This window comes from Leopardus geoffroyi, chromosome B4 (assembly GCF_018350155.1).
Source record: "Leopardus geoffroyi isolate Oge1 chromosome B4, O.geoffroyi_Oge1_pat1.0, whole genome shotgun sequence".
NCBI classification, from domain to species: Eukaryota; Metazoa; Chordata; class Mammalia; order Carnivora; family Felidae; genus Leopardus; species Leopardus geoffroyi.
Window position 1 is genome coordinate 21,588,698 of NC_059341.1, and position 13,632 is coordinate 21,602,329.

General features: G+C 39.6%; 1 protein-coding gene across 2 annotated transcripts in view; it reads right to left on the reverse strand.

Annotated features, from left to right (window-relative positions):
- CB4H10orf67 (chromosome B4 C10orf67 homolog) overlaps nt 1-13,632 on the reverse strand; it is a 169,056-nt gene that overhangs the window by 16,952 nt on the left and 138,472 nt on the right. For both annotated transcript variants that reach the window (XM_045463737.1, XM_045463736.1), the window contains exons 15-16: nt 9,062-9,142; nt 8,915-8,975 (exon numbers count right to left, since the gene is read on the reverse strand). In XM_045463737.1, the coding sequence (XP_045319693.1) occupies nt 8,915-8,975; nt 9,062-9,142 (142 nt within the window). The remainder of the gene's footprint in view (nt 1-8,914; nt 8,976-9,061; nt 9,143-13,632) is intronic.

Sequence of the window (13,632 nt, forward strand, 5' to 3'; positions counted from 1 at the left end):
GTGAGACAATAACATTTGTGTAGTTTAAATCACCCAGTTTGCTGTACTTTGTTACAGCAGCCCTAGGAAATTGACACAGGGGCTGAAACCACAGGCCTATGGGCTCTGGCTGCAGGATTTCATGACAGCCGGGAATAGAGCTCCTTTTTTTTTTTTTTTTTTTTAAGCTTATTCATTTATTTTGAGAGAGAGAGAGAGAGAGAGAGCATGAGCAGGGGAGGGTAGAGAGAGACAGAATTCCAAGCAGGTTCCGCACTGTCAGTATGGAGCCCAATGTGGGGCTCAAAAGCACGAACTGTGAGATCATGGCCTAAGTGGAAATCAAGAGTTAGATGCTTAACCGACTGAGCCACGCAGATGCCCCAGAGCTCCTGTATGGTCAAAAAGGCTAAATGTGCTCCATGTTGGGTAAAAGAAGAAATTCACTCCTCAAAGGCAGTGGCTTGAATGAAAGGATACTGTGGGAGGAAAAAAAAAAAAAAAACCCAGAAAAATAGTTTCTAATCTGGGGCTATGGCTTTATAGAAAGCTCTGGGCCTAGGGAGGCTCAAAGGCAAAAACTACTTCACACAGAGGAACTGAACCAAGCCACCTGATGGCTTGGAGGCTTCAAGACCCTAATGTCAGAGTGGCACAGGCAACCCCCAAACTTAGAAGAACTGGTTTTGGACTAGGAGTGAGACTAGCATAGTGGAAGCAGGCACAGAGCTGTATTCAGGTGGGGAGAGAAAAAAAGGAAAAGAAAATTAAAGAAAAGAAAAGAGAAGAGAAGAGAAGAAAAGAGAAGAGAAGAGAAGAGAAGAGAAAAACAAAAGAAAAGAGAGAAAGACAGAGGGAGGGAGGAAGGTGGAAGGAAATGAGCCTGAAAACCAAAATTCCAAAATAAACAAAAGAATAGTATGCTTGTAAAGGCAATAGCAAGATAAGCTGTGAATTCTGAAGCTGTGAATTATCTGAATTCACTCCAGATAAATTTTAGTTGATAACATAGTCCGACAAAAACTTTGAAATATGTGTATCACAGAAATAATTGATAGTGTCCATTAAAAAAATTATGATACAAAATAAGCCAGAACAAAATACACAAAAACCATATAAATATACATAAATATATACATGAAAAGAAAAGAAATAGAGCTTGTAATTTTTTTGACATTGACCATGGCAACATTTTTCCAGATATGTCTCCTGAGGCAAGGGAAACAAAAGCAAAAATAAACTATTGGGACTACTCCAAAATAAAACGCAACAGTGGGGGCGCCTGGGTGGCGCAGTCGGTTAAGCGTCCGACTTCAGCCAGGTCACGATCTCGCGGTCCGTGAGTTCGAGCCCCGCGTCGGGCTCTGGGCTGATGGCTCAGAGGCTGGAGCCTGTTTCCGATTCTGTGTCTCCCTCTCTCTCTGCCCCTCCCCCGTTCATGCTCTGTCTCTCTCTGTCTCAAAAATAAATAAACGTTAAAAAAAAAATTAAAAAAAAAAAACACAACAGTGAAGGAAACCAACGAAAACAAAGGCAACCTACTGAATGGGAGAAGATATTTGCATCTGACAAGGGGTTCATATCCAAAATACATAAAGAACTTACACAATTCAATGCCAAAAACCCCAAATAATCTGATCAAAAATGGGCAGAGGACCTGAATACACATTTTTCCATAGAAGGCATATATATGGCCATCTGGCACATGAAAATATGTTCAACATCACTAATCGTCAGGGAAATGCAAATCAAAACAGCAGTGAGACACATGTGAGTGGCTAAAATCAAAATGACTAGAAATAACAAGTGTTGGTGAGGATGTGGAGAGAAAGAAACCTTGTGCACGGTTAGTGGAAATTGTTGGGGAAGCCGCTGTGGAAAACAGTACGGAGGTTCCTCAAAATATTAAAAATAGAAATACCATATGATCCAGTAATCCCACTCCTGGGTATTTACCAAAGAAAATAAAAACACTAATTCAAAAAGATATATGCACCCCTATGTTTACTGCAACATTATTTATAATAGCCAAGATATGGAAGCAACCCACGTGTCCATTGATAGGTATGGTAAGTGGGTAAGGAAGATGTTATTTATATAAATATACACATATATATCTTTAATGTTTTTATTTATTTTTTAAGAGAGAGAGAACAAGGCGGGGAGGGGCAGAGAGAGGGGGACAGAGGATCTGAAGCGGGCTCTGCACTGACAGGCCGACAACAGTGAGCCCGAGGTGGGGCTTGAGCTCACAAACCGTGAGATCGTGACCTGTGCTGAAGTCAGACGCTCAATTGACTGAGCCACCCGGGCACCCATACCATATATACACATATATACACCATATATTTACATATACATATACATATATGGTATATATAATGAATATATATATATGCCATATATTTACATATACATATACATATATGGTATATATAATGAATATATATATGCCATATATTTACATATACATATACATATACACATATGGTATATATAATGAATATATATATGTTTATGTATATATATGTATATATATGGTATATATAATAAATATCACTCGGCCATCAAAAAAGATGAGATCTTGACATTTGTGCCGACATGGATGGACCTAGAGGGCATTATGCTGAGTGAAACAAGGCAGACAGAGAAAGACAAAATGATTTCACTTACATGTGGAGTCTGAAAACCAAAATAAAGGAAAAAAATGAAATAAAAGCAGAATCAGACCTATAAATACAGAGAACAAACTGATGGCTGCCAGAGGCAAAGGAGGTGGGGAAATGGGCAGAATGGGTGAAGGGGAGTGGGGAGGTCCAGGCTTCCAGTTATGGAAAGAATAAGTCACAGAGATAGAACGTACAGCATAGAGAATATAATTAATTCTTGTAATATATGGCAATATATTGCAATAGTGACACTTCAAAATTTGTCCTCTTAAGAGAGAAACAAGAGAAGGGTGTCCCTGACTTCTCTGTTCAGCATCATAGTGACAATCCTAGCCAGTGCAATAAGAAAAAGAAAAAATAGGGGTGCCTGGGTGGCTCAGTCGGTGAAGCGTCTGAGTCTTGGTTTCCGCTCAGGTCATGATCTCAGGGTTCATGAGTTCGAACTCCATGTAGGGCTCTGTGCTGACAGCTTGGAGCCTGCTTGGGATTCGTGCTCTCTGCCCCTCTCCCTCCTCCACTCTCGCTCACTCTCTCTCTCTCAAAATACATAAACATTTTAAAAATATAAAAATAAAAAAGGAAAGAAAAAATAATCGCTATATGAAGATTGGAAGACACAAGTTTTCAAAATTATAGATGTGATTGTCTAAACAGACACGCTGAGAGACTTTCAGACAAGCTATTAGAATCCACAGAGTTCAGTTTCCTCAGTTTCCAAACTTGGGGTCCCTCCAGGTGAAAGTAATACTCAGACGATATCTATTGCACCCCAAGATATCATTTCAAGCCCACTTAAGGGTGTACTTGATATGCCCACAAATTTGCATGAATCTATACACAATATCTTGTAACATTTTGTCATTTCTGTAACAGAACCACTGCTAAATTTAAAAATTAATCCCCACTGTCTCTGCACTAATTAAACCCTTTCTCAATACTTCGTTACCACCACAGAGGCTTATATGGTTTATAAGGCCTCGTAACTAACAGGCAGGCAGCTAAGGTGTGGGATAAAATAATGTTCACGAGATCCAGGGAGGCTGCTGAATTCCAACTCGTGGTCCAACGCGTGACTAACAGTGCGCACCAGAAAGCGTTCCTGTCTCACGCTTTACACTTTGGAGAGCTCTACCTATCAGTTTGGGGCACAATTATGGATGTGTGTAGTGGGATTTTTAGATGAAACATTGCCCACATATACTTAAAAGCATCACCAGACCAAGTTAACACAAGACAGTCCTGATGCCAAATTAATAAAGCACTTTCAGAATATGTATTAGTCTTCACCTTCTTTTCTACTCCATTCCAACTCAAAGTTTCATGATCTTACAAATTCAAAGTAACTTGCCGGCTTACTCATTTCAAAGATTAACAACTGTATTCTCAAAGGATGGATTACCTTTCATTTTCCTTTTTCACATTTTTCAATCCCCCTCTAACCCATGGACAGAGCCTCAGTAACACAGACAACCTCTGATTTTTGTGATTAGTTCTCTAACCCAACTGGTCATCTCGACTCTTTTCTATGCTACTGCGAATTCATGGTATTTGGGAAGGTGTTGTAAGAGACAAACCGCTGATCGTCCAGGCTTTAATTATCATCTAATCTCCTAAATCCCAGACCTTGAGTAGAACATATCTCTAGAATATCGGTATGAAGAGCAAACAAAATTCCTAAGGGAAGGTCGTTGAGAATCAGCCCAAATCGTAAAGGTAAGGATCACATATATAACTTGGAAACAGACCATTTGAATAATAGGTAATTGGTGACAATAGGAAAATAGTAGAGAAGCTTCCATTAACATTTACAGACCCCTTAACATATTATGTTTAGTAAATCAGCTTGGTCCTGGTATTAACTCGTATTGATGGATTAATTCCTTCTTCTAACATTTTTTAATAGCCACAATGGCTATCAATTACACGGTAAATGATGTTATATATTGATTATGCATATATGTAGTGTATGTAGTAATATTACAAAATATGCATTTGAACGTGAATTTGAAAACCTTACTAAATTATATTAATTACAGTTGCACTCTAGAAGCAATATATAAAATAATGCTAACATTATGTCTGAAATTTCTTTTGCTTTTCATTTTTTTTTACGTAAGTTCCAACTTCTTAGGTGATTTGTAAAGTTATTTTTGTGTTTACAACAAAAACAGGAGTCACTGAACTCCACTCTCAATGAACATGTATCTTTACAAGTTGGTGGAAAACACATTTAGAAAAAAAATACTTTTCGAGTCCAGAGCTTCAAAGGGTGAAAAGAAAGATTTTTGAATTATTTCAAATATATTACAATTGTTCCACTATTCTTTAAAAGCCTTTAAAATCACCTCTTCAATATGTCTTCCTTGAAAGTCTCAGAGAATGAACAAAACAATGTAATCTAGGTTTAAATTTGGGTGTCTCCTGTGTTTCAGATATTTATGTTTGAGCTTTCTCTTGCTGACAAGCCACTTAAAGGGTCAGTGTTACTTTGAGGTTTTATCTATGAGATTCGTGTCTTTGGGGCTCATTAAGAACATTTCCAAAGATTACAATGTCAATAGCACCTAATTACTGGGCTGTGAGAAAGGTCTTCTTGAGTACATAAAATCTGTGGCAGTCCACGGTATACAATGGGCAGCTCAGATCCCAAATTTTATCACCGCTAAGTAGCAAACAAATTAATAATGTTACCTGGGCTCTCTTGGGATAATTACTACTGCGTAAAAACTGCTTTGAAATTTTGCAGATAGTATCATACCTCATTTTTTATTCTCTTATATTGACAAAAATGTATTTCTCTCTCTCTCTCTTTTTTTAGCGATCTCTTTTTCTATGTCGCATGAATGATTCTCTTTTGTTCTCTTTAGAATTTTTTGGATTAAAACTTGCCACAACACAAAAAGTTATTTTCAAGCTGCTTAGAAGAGATGTGTCCCCTGATATAACATCGTTTTAAACTACACTTTATGTTTAATGTCACCGTTTTCAAAATGCCTACTGTGTACTTTGATACGAATGGTCAATTTTATTCTTATGCTCCCGGCTGGTAGAAAGGTAATTACTGAAGGATTAGAGGAGAGACTAGTTCTTTTAAATCACCAGAGTAGCCTCGTGCTGAGGACATTATGTCTCGTGTGATGCTAAAAGGTAGGTTCGCGGACTTTACTTGGGGAACTTGGAGATAATTTGGTCAATAGCTCAGGAGGAAAGGTAAGGAGAGGGGTTCGCTAGGCACATAGCATGTATCTCGTGTAATCCTCATTGCAAAGCCATGAGGTGGGGTCACCATCCCATGGTACAGAGCAGAGGGAATTGAGATGATGTCAGTAAGCGAGTGGTTGGAGCTGGGATGTGAACTGAAGTCTGTTGGCCTCCATGGCTTCTCTCTAACGTCCCTCATTTCCCCATTGTGTGTGGTTGAGAACGGGGCTCATGTCACGCATACGTCTTGGGGTCAGTCAATATAATTGGATGGTGACAAGCCAGGGCTCTGGGGCCACACTGTCTGGGTTTGAATCCAGCTGTGGCACCTGTTGTGGCCTACATTGTGCCACAACATTTAGTTTTAGCCTACTAAAACTCTCTGTATCCCGCTGTCTCCTCTGTAGACCGGGGGAAAGCAAGAATGCCAACCTCCTAGGGCTTTGTGAGGACGAGAGCTGAAACGTGAAAGACATTTACAACAGCGCCTACTTCCACTAAATGTTAGCCATGCACAAGTATTAAAAGTACCTTGTGGTGTGAAAGTACGATCTAATAACCTCTCGGGTTCTCTGATGTAACACTGAGGATGCTGTTAACGTGGAGGCTAAGTATTCAGTAAGTATTTAGAATATTCATATTTGATTTGCATGTTCTAAAAAATGGAACTCAATACAACACTGACTTTAAAGAGTTTGATTTGGGGGTCTGTCACCAGATAGGTTACAGTAATCCCCCATGCTATAGAAAATCATAATGTAACTAAACAGCTCTTTAATAATGTATTTGTGAATTTGTGCTCGAAAATACTAAAAATGTACTAAACTATTTCCTGGGGGCCTGAAGGGAGTAACCTGTGTGCTAGTGAGATTCATTTACTCCCCGAATTAGCAAATTTATAATTCAGTTTTCCTCCTGGCATTCATTTATTCATTTCCATTCATTAAAAATAGAAAATGTATTTCTAGGTGCACCTGGGTGGCTCAGTCGGTTAAGCGTCCGATTTTGGCTCAAGTCATGATCTTGAGGTTCACGAGTTTCAGCCCCGCGTAAGGCTCTGTGCTGACAGCTCAAAGCCCGGAGCCTGCTTCGGATTCTGTGTCTCCCTCTCCGCCCCTCCCCTTGCTTGCACTCTGTCTCTGTCTTTGTATCTCTCTCAAAAACAAACATTAACAAAAAATTTAGAAAAGAAAAGAATATGTATTTCTAGTAAATTTTGGATTAACTGGAATCCGCTTAACAAGAGACTTTTATGAACTGGATTATTTCCCCACGCTATCTTCAAAGGGAACAACGCGGCATGTCAAAGTTGTATCAGAGATTTAGTAGAGAGCAATTTCGGGGGTTTTGTCCAGAGATGTTTGGTGTGAACACGGTCACATACATCTCCAGCGCAATGCAGATAAACGTTCAGAATGATGGGAGAGCTTTGTGGAGTACTGCAACATTATGGATCATAAAAAAGCATTTACATTCGATTTTATTTAGTAAAACAAAAGACCAGGTTAATGAAGGGTGGAAATAACCCTGCATTTTCAGGGCTGAGGAAAGGGAGTGACAGCATTTGTTTTGGCCGGAGCTACCGTGTATTCTAGGTGGCCATCAAGGTTAATTTGTGCTACTTTGAATGGACCTTTGAAAAATGGAAAATCAATTTTGGATGCAAAATCGTCAACTGGATTTCTGGGGAATGGAATGTTGCTGCTAATTAAACTCTCTAATTAAAATGTCAGGCAACCCATAGGTTCCAAATTTGACAATCTAGATTTTTAGAACAAATCCTGAGAGCCTCTCTTACCCTAATACATTATGATGTTTCAGAAGTAACTTGCTGTGTGGGTTAGAATTTCCAAGGACTCAACAGGTCTGATCTTATTTAATTGATCTGAACTTATTTAACTTCAGATGCCTTTAAAAGGTTGCCACTCTGGGGCGCCTGGGTGGCTCAGTCGGTTAAACGTCCAACTTTGGCTCGGGTCACGATGTCACGGTTCGTGAGTTGGAACCCCATGTTGGGCTCTGTGCTGACAGCTCAGAGCCTGGAGCCAGCTTCGGATTCTGTGTCTCCCTCTCTCTCTGCCCCTCCTCCATCTGTGTGCGTGCATAGGCGTGTGCACGCACGCTCTCGCTCAAAGAAAGAAAGAAAGAAAGAAAGCAAAGATTGCCATTCTGCAAGCTAGCAGCTGCATGCTTTAGAGTCTGGTGTTCTTATAATGTAAACGGCAGCACAGGAAGCAAACAGCCCTATGATTGTTGGAAGATTTCTCTGTACCCAGGGCAGGTACATCTAGAACAGACACTACCTACAATATAAGCACTAAAGAAAAAGCCTCTCTGTTGCATGGAAACCCAGAAGAAAGGTTCCCCTCTGCTAAAGCACAATGTAGGTTTCAGAAAGCAGATTTTAAAATTAGGGCCCAGGATTTAAAACCTCTTATCCCACACTTCTCCCTTGCATAAATATTCATTATAGAAGTCTACTTTTAACCATTCCCAGACAGGAAAACAGAAATTACTGACACCCTTTGGTTATCATCAGCAGACTAATAGAATTCAAACGAATAAGGTCATATTTTGTTCGCCTAACTTGTTTGTTAGAGAATAGGCAGCATGGTTATTTCCTAAAGACCTCCAGAAGCCTATGGACAAAACATACTTCTGGTTCCAAAAGAATTCAGTTTGAAGCCCCGTCAGGACCCATGGGACATAAAGTATGCTAGAAATAGTCATACTTTTCTTCTGGTTCTTAAAATGGACAAATGGGAATTCAACACGAGCTTCAGGCTTGTGATAGTTTAATAAAATAGAAAAGGACCTCAACCGAGACCATTTCTAGTTTTGAAGTGTGATGAAATTCATTTTCAGTTGGCAGGGATTGATATTCGGAAATGCGTGTTAGCATTCTTCTATTCAGCATATCCAAGTATTCGTTTCATAAACTGGCGGAAGAAAGCATCCACCCAGAATTCCAAACGCCTCGCGGTAACAACGGGAAGGAAGTCTCAATCTAGACTAAGTGCCCGTTCTGCGTGTGAACGGTTTTTTCCAACGATAATGATACTTACCTTTTGGTGACGGGGGAAAATATGTCTGATCACTGACTACATCCGTGTCCTTGTTGTCTAGCTGCAGGTAAACCAAAACGTTTCATTACTGAGGGTGGATAATAGCAACTGATTAAATGTTTAACAGAGAACAAATAATCTACCTACCACAGGTGTATGATCGCTTGAAGAGGAAGTATGGTCTGTTATCAGGTTCATCTTAGACTCCACAAATAAAGGTTTTAATTTCTGAAAGGCACAGAAGGTATGTTTTGTGTTTTCAAGAGGAAAGGATCATCAAGTCAAATGACGTACAACGTTCTTCGACCCTTAATTAACTAAAATCTGAAAACTAAGGTCCGGATTTATTTGCTTAAATATGGCTGGGGAAATCCTTTCCTTGATACCCATGGAATAGACAGACCCCCTCCCTTATTTGGACTACCTTGAGAGAAAATTCAAGAAAAATGTTTTCTTCAATGTCTTTTCTGACTCTTCTTCCTTTTCTTTCATTTTCCTTTTTTGAGTACAGTTGACACACGATGTCACATTAGTTTCAGGTGTATAATTTCGTGATTTAACAAGTTTACACGTTATGTTATGCTGCGCTCACAGGTATCGCTCCCCTCTGTCTCCTGATTCCGCCTCCTTTTGATGATCTCCACCCCATTTGGGGTTTAGAATTTGTAACTGGCCAGGTGTCACAGGCTTGTCCCCGGGACCTCCTACTTCTGGCAAGCTATGGCAGTGGTAATCCTGATTCCCCGGAGCTGAATGGTGAAAAACCAAAAGTAGCTCTTCCGGGAGTTCAGAAGCAGCAGCAAGCAAGCAGAATTGTCACTAACATCATATGTCGCAAAGTACGTTACGACATTAAACATGTACAGGTGAAAAAAGGACCAAAGGAACATTACACGTGTCTATCAAAAAAAAAGAGGTCTGAGATCCATGGATGTATACTGTGGGTTTATGTGACATTTTCCCTATTCAACGCTTCTATCTTGGTGATTTGTGTGCATGCATACGTGTCCGCACACAGGTGTGTTTGTATGTATTTTTCTATTCCCCATAGCCCATTTCCACTCTTTGCTACTACCCCAAGGAAACGATTTAAATATTTTATGTGTGTGTTTTATTTGGATACGTTCTTGCAAAAGCATGTAATTTCGTGCGTGCCTTTTAATTGGCAAGTGGTTCTACGTGATATCCTATTTTGTTGATTCTAAGGCATAGTTTTCTGGTATTTTAACATCCCTAAAATTGGATGTATCTTGCAATGGATGGAGTGTCACAATATAATAGGCGGCACTTTTCTCTTTTAGGGACTTAGAAAGTTTTGAAACGATGTTAAGCACAACTTAGATTCAAAGTGAAGGGGAGTCTGAGTAGGTGGCTTAGTCGGTTGAGAGTCTGACTTTGGCTCAGGTCACGCTTTTGTGGTTCGTGAGTTCAAGTGCTGTGTCAGTCTCTAAGCTGACAGCTCAGAACCTGGAGCCTGTTTTGGATTCTGTGTCTCCCTCTCTCTCTGTCTCTCTCTCTCTCTCTGCTCCTCCCCTGCTTGTGCTCTGTCTCTCAAAATAAATAAACATTAAAAAATAATTTAAAAAATGACGCACAGTATACCTTGTGTGTTCCTTCTCCTGCTAAGTACTAAGTAGTTTGAATAAGTACTATGTTTTTAAGATCCGCTTAGTCTGCTACATATGCCTAAAATCTAGTACTGCACAGTACCTAGTACTACCTAGTACTGCAGGCATGTATCTACCTCATTTTGCCCCTCTACTCACTACGGCAGTTCAGGCCACACCATTGTCTGTCACCAGCACACTTCATGGCTTCCTGACCTGCTTCTTCCCCCCCCTGAGCTCTCCAGAACTGCCCGAGTTGCTCCTTTAAAATGTTAAGTGAAGGGCGCCTGGGTAGGGTTCAGTCAGTGAAGCATCCAACTCTTGATTTCAACTCAGGTCATGATCTTGCAGTTTGTGAGATTGAGCCCTGTGTCAGGCTCTACAAGGCAGGACAGCACACAGCCTGCTTGGGATTCTCTCTCTTCCTCTCTCTCTGCACCCCCCCTTCTCTCTCTCTCTTTCTCTCTAGCTCTCTCTCTCAAAAAAAATAAATAAACATTAAAAAAAATGACTCTTATCAATGACAACAGTGACCTTCGTAAAATGTTAAATGAGATTAACTTATTCCTCTGCTCAAAACTCTGAAAGGCTCCCAATTTTACTCCGAGTTAAAAAAAAAGTCAAAAACCTATTATTCCTTTGACGACATTCATTATATTTTCTCTCTTGCTCACTCTGCTCCAGTCACACCAGATACTTTGTTGTTTTTCGAGCATGCCAGGCACACTTCCATTATTAGAGCCTTCCAAATGGTCGTTTCCATGTCTAGAAAATTCTTCTCCTAGTTCCTTCCCTCAGTACCTTCGTCTTTCATGAAAATGGTAAAAGAAGCCAGTATCAACTGTATGACTGCTGGGAATTTAAGTTTTAAGGTACTCCATAGTCTCGTATCTTTAAGTGCAAGTGTAGGAGAAAATGTAACCTCTACGGTAGGGCTGAAAATGGTAAAAATCCTGCTAAAATTGGGGTCAGAAATAGGTGCTGTGCACACCAACCTGCCTTCCAACTGTGAATGTGAAGGACAGATTTAAGCAGTACACAAAAGAACACAGTTGATAATATTGGGTTTCACCACATCTCACCCTGTCAAGGATGAGAAAAGGGTAAATAAAACAGGGACTATGAAAACACTGTAGAATCAGTTAAACAGTATACCGAAATCAGAAAAAGTGTATAATTTTAAAAAGATCTATGAAGAGATCTAGATGAAAACTTCATTAAGCTTTTTGGGCCCACCAGGAGAGTACAAGAGTAAATGGTCTCTAGGAAATATAGGCAGGAGTCTCTGGGAAAGAATCAGGTAAGATAAAATGCAAAGGGATTATGGATGTGACATGGAAAGATTACTGGTGATTAAAATATAAGAGCAGCATTTAAATCCAAATAAGATTTCCGCTACTTATATTCTTAAATGTAGCCATTAGCTAGTGAAACACACACACACATACACACACACACACACACACACACAAGAATGTTTGTATCTCAGACTAAGGGAAGTTGGAAACCCAAGGTTTCCATCCTGGAGCTACCATTCACCTTGAAGGCATTTGTCAGACTTACTGAATGAATGCAAGAGTTGTCAAAGGTTCCTACGACTCTGGAGCCCAAGGTCCACCTAAGATGAGTAGTGACAAGTGTCCACTCCACGATAAACCTGGGACCACAAGGCTAGAACCACAGTTAGGGTTAAATACAACTTCAAGTAAGGTTCTCCCAAGCAGTTTGCAAGGAAAATTTGAAGGAAATAAAAAATCTCTCCTGAAAACTCCTAACCTAGCCCATGTTGTTTGTAAGCTGAATTCACGCCTGTGGTCTGAAACACCATAAGCTGAAAGCATTTGATTTAATGTAATAATATGGTGATGGTGTTCATGGTGATTGAGAGCATCGCATTCAAATCTTTTTTTTTTTAACGTTTATTATTTATTTTTGAGACAGAGAGAGACAGAGCATGAACGGGGGAGGGTCAGAGAGAGAGGGAGACACAGAATCTGAAACAGGCTCCAGGCTCTGAGCTGTCAGCACAGAGCCCGACGCGGGGCTCGAACTCACAGACTGTGAGCTCATGACCTGAGCCCAAGTCGGACACTCAACCAACTGAGCCACCCGGGCGCCCGTCACATTAAAATCTTTAATGTAAGAATTCCTCTTCAGCCCAGGCTCCATTTTTTTTTTTTTTTTTTTTTTTTTGGTAAATAAGTCTCCATAGAAACTGAACAGCTCATCATCAAAAATCTTTACATATATCATAAGTGGCTGCCAGAAGAAATGAAAGAGTAGAACTAGACCCTCTAAATCTTCAGACCCAGGAATTTTCAGTCATAAAATATAAAATCAATGCGTATGATATATTTCAAGAAATAAAAACAAGAAGCTTGATGATGAATAGTAAACATATTTGAAAGACAAACCAAACAAAATTTATTTGTGCATTTCTTAAAAATGATGCATATAATAAGTGAAATTAAAATTCAGAAGAAAATTTTAACAAAAATATATACATATGTGAAAAAATACTTAATACATTGAAAGACAGAATGGAATATGCTATTTAGAAAGCAGCTCAAAGACAAAGTTGGGTCAAATATTACAGAAAAAATATGGAATATAGAGGTTAGAAGGACAGGGTATAACATATATTTAATCAGAGTTTCAAAAAAGTGAGTAAAGGCAAAATATAAATAGTAGCGGAAAACTTTTCAGAACTAATGAAAGAAACAAATCTCCACTTTCAAGAAACACAATGAATCTCAAACCGAGTCAACAAAAGAAATCTACAACCAGACACCTCATGGTAAAACTGCAGAACATTAAGGAAAAAGAGAGCTTAAAAGCAGAAAAAGACAAAAAACAGATTAACATTAAGGAAACCACAGTTAAAAAGAGCAAAATTCCCGGGGCACCTGGGTAGCTCATTTGGTTTAGCATCTAACTTCAGCTCAGGTCACGATCTCGTGGTTCGTGAGTTCAAGCCCCACATTGGGCTCTCTACTGTCAGCATGAATCCTGCTTCATATCCTCTGTCCCCTTCTCTCTCTGCCCCTCCCCTGCTCGTTCTCTCTCTCTCTTAAAAAAAAAAAGAGCAAAATTCCCTAGTAACAATGAAAT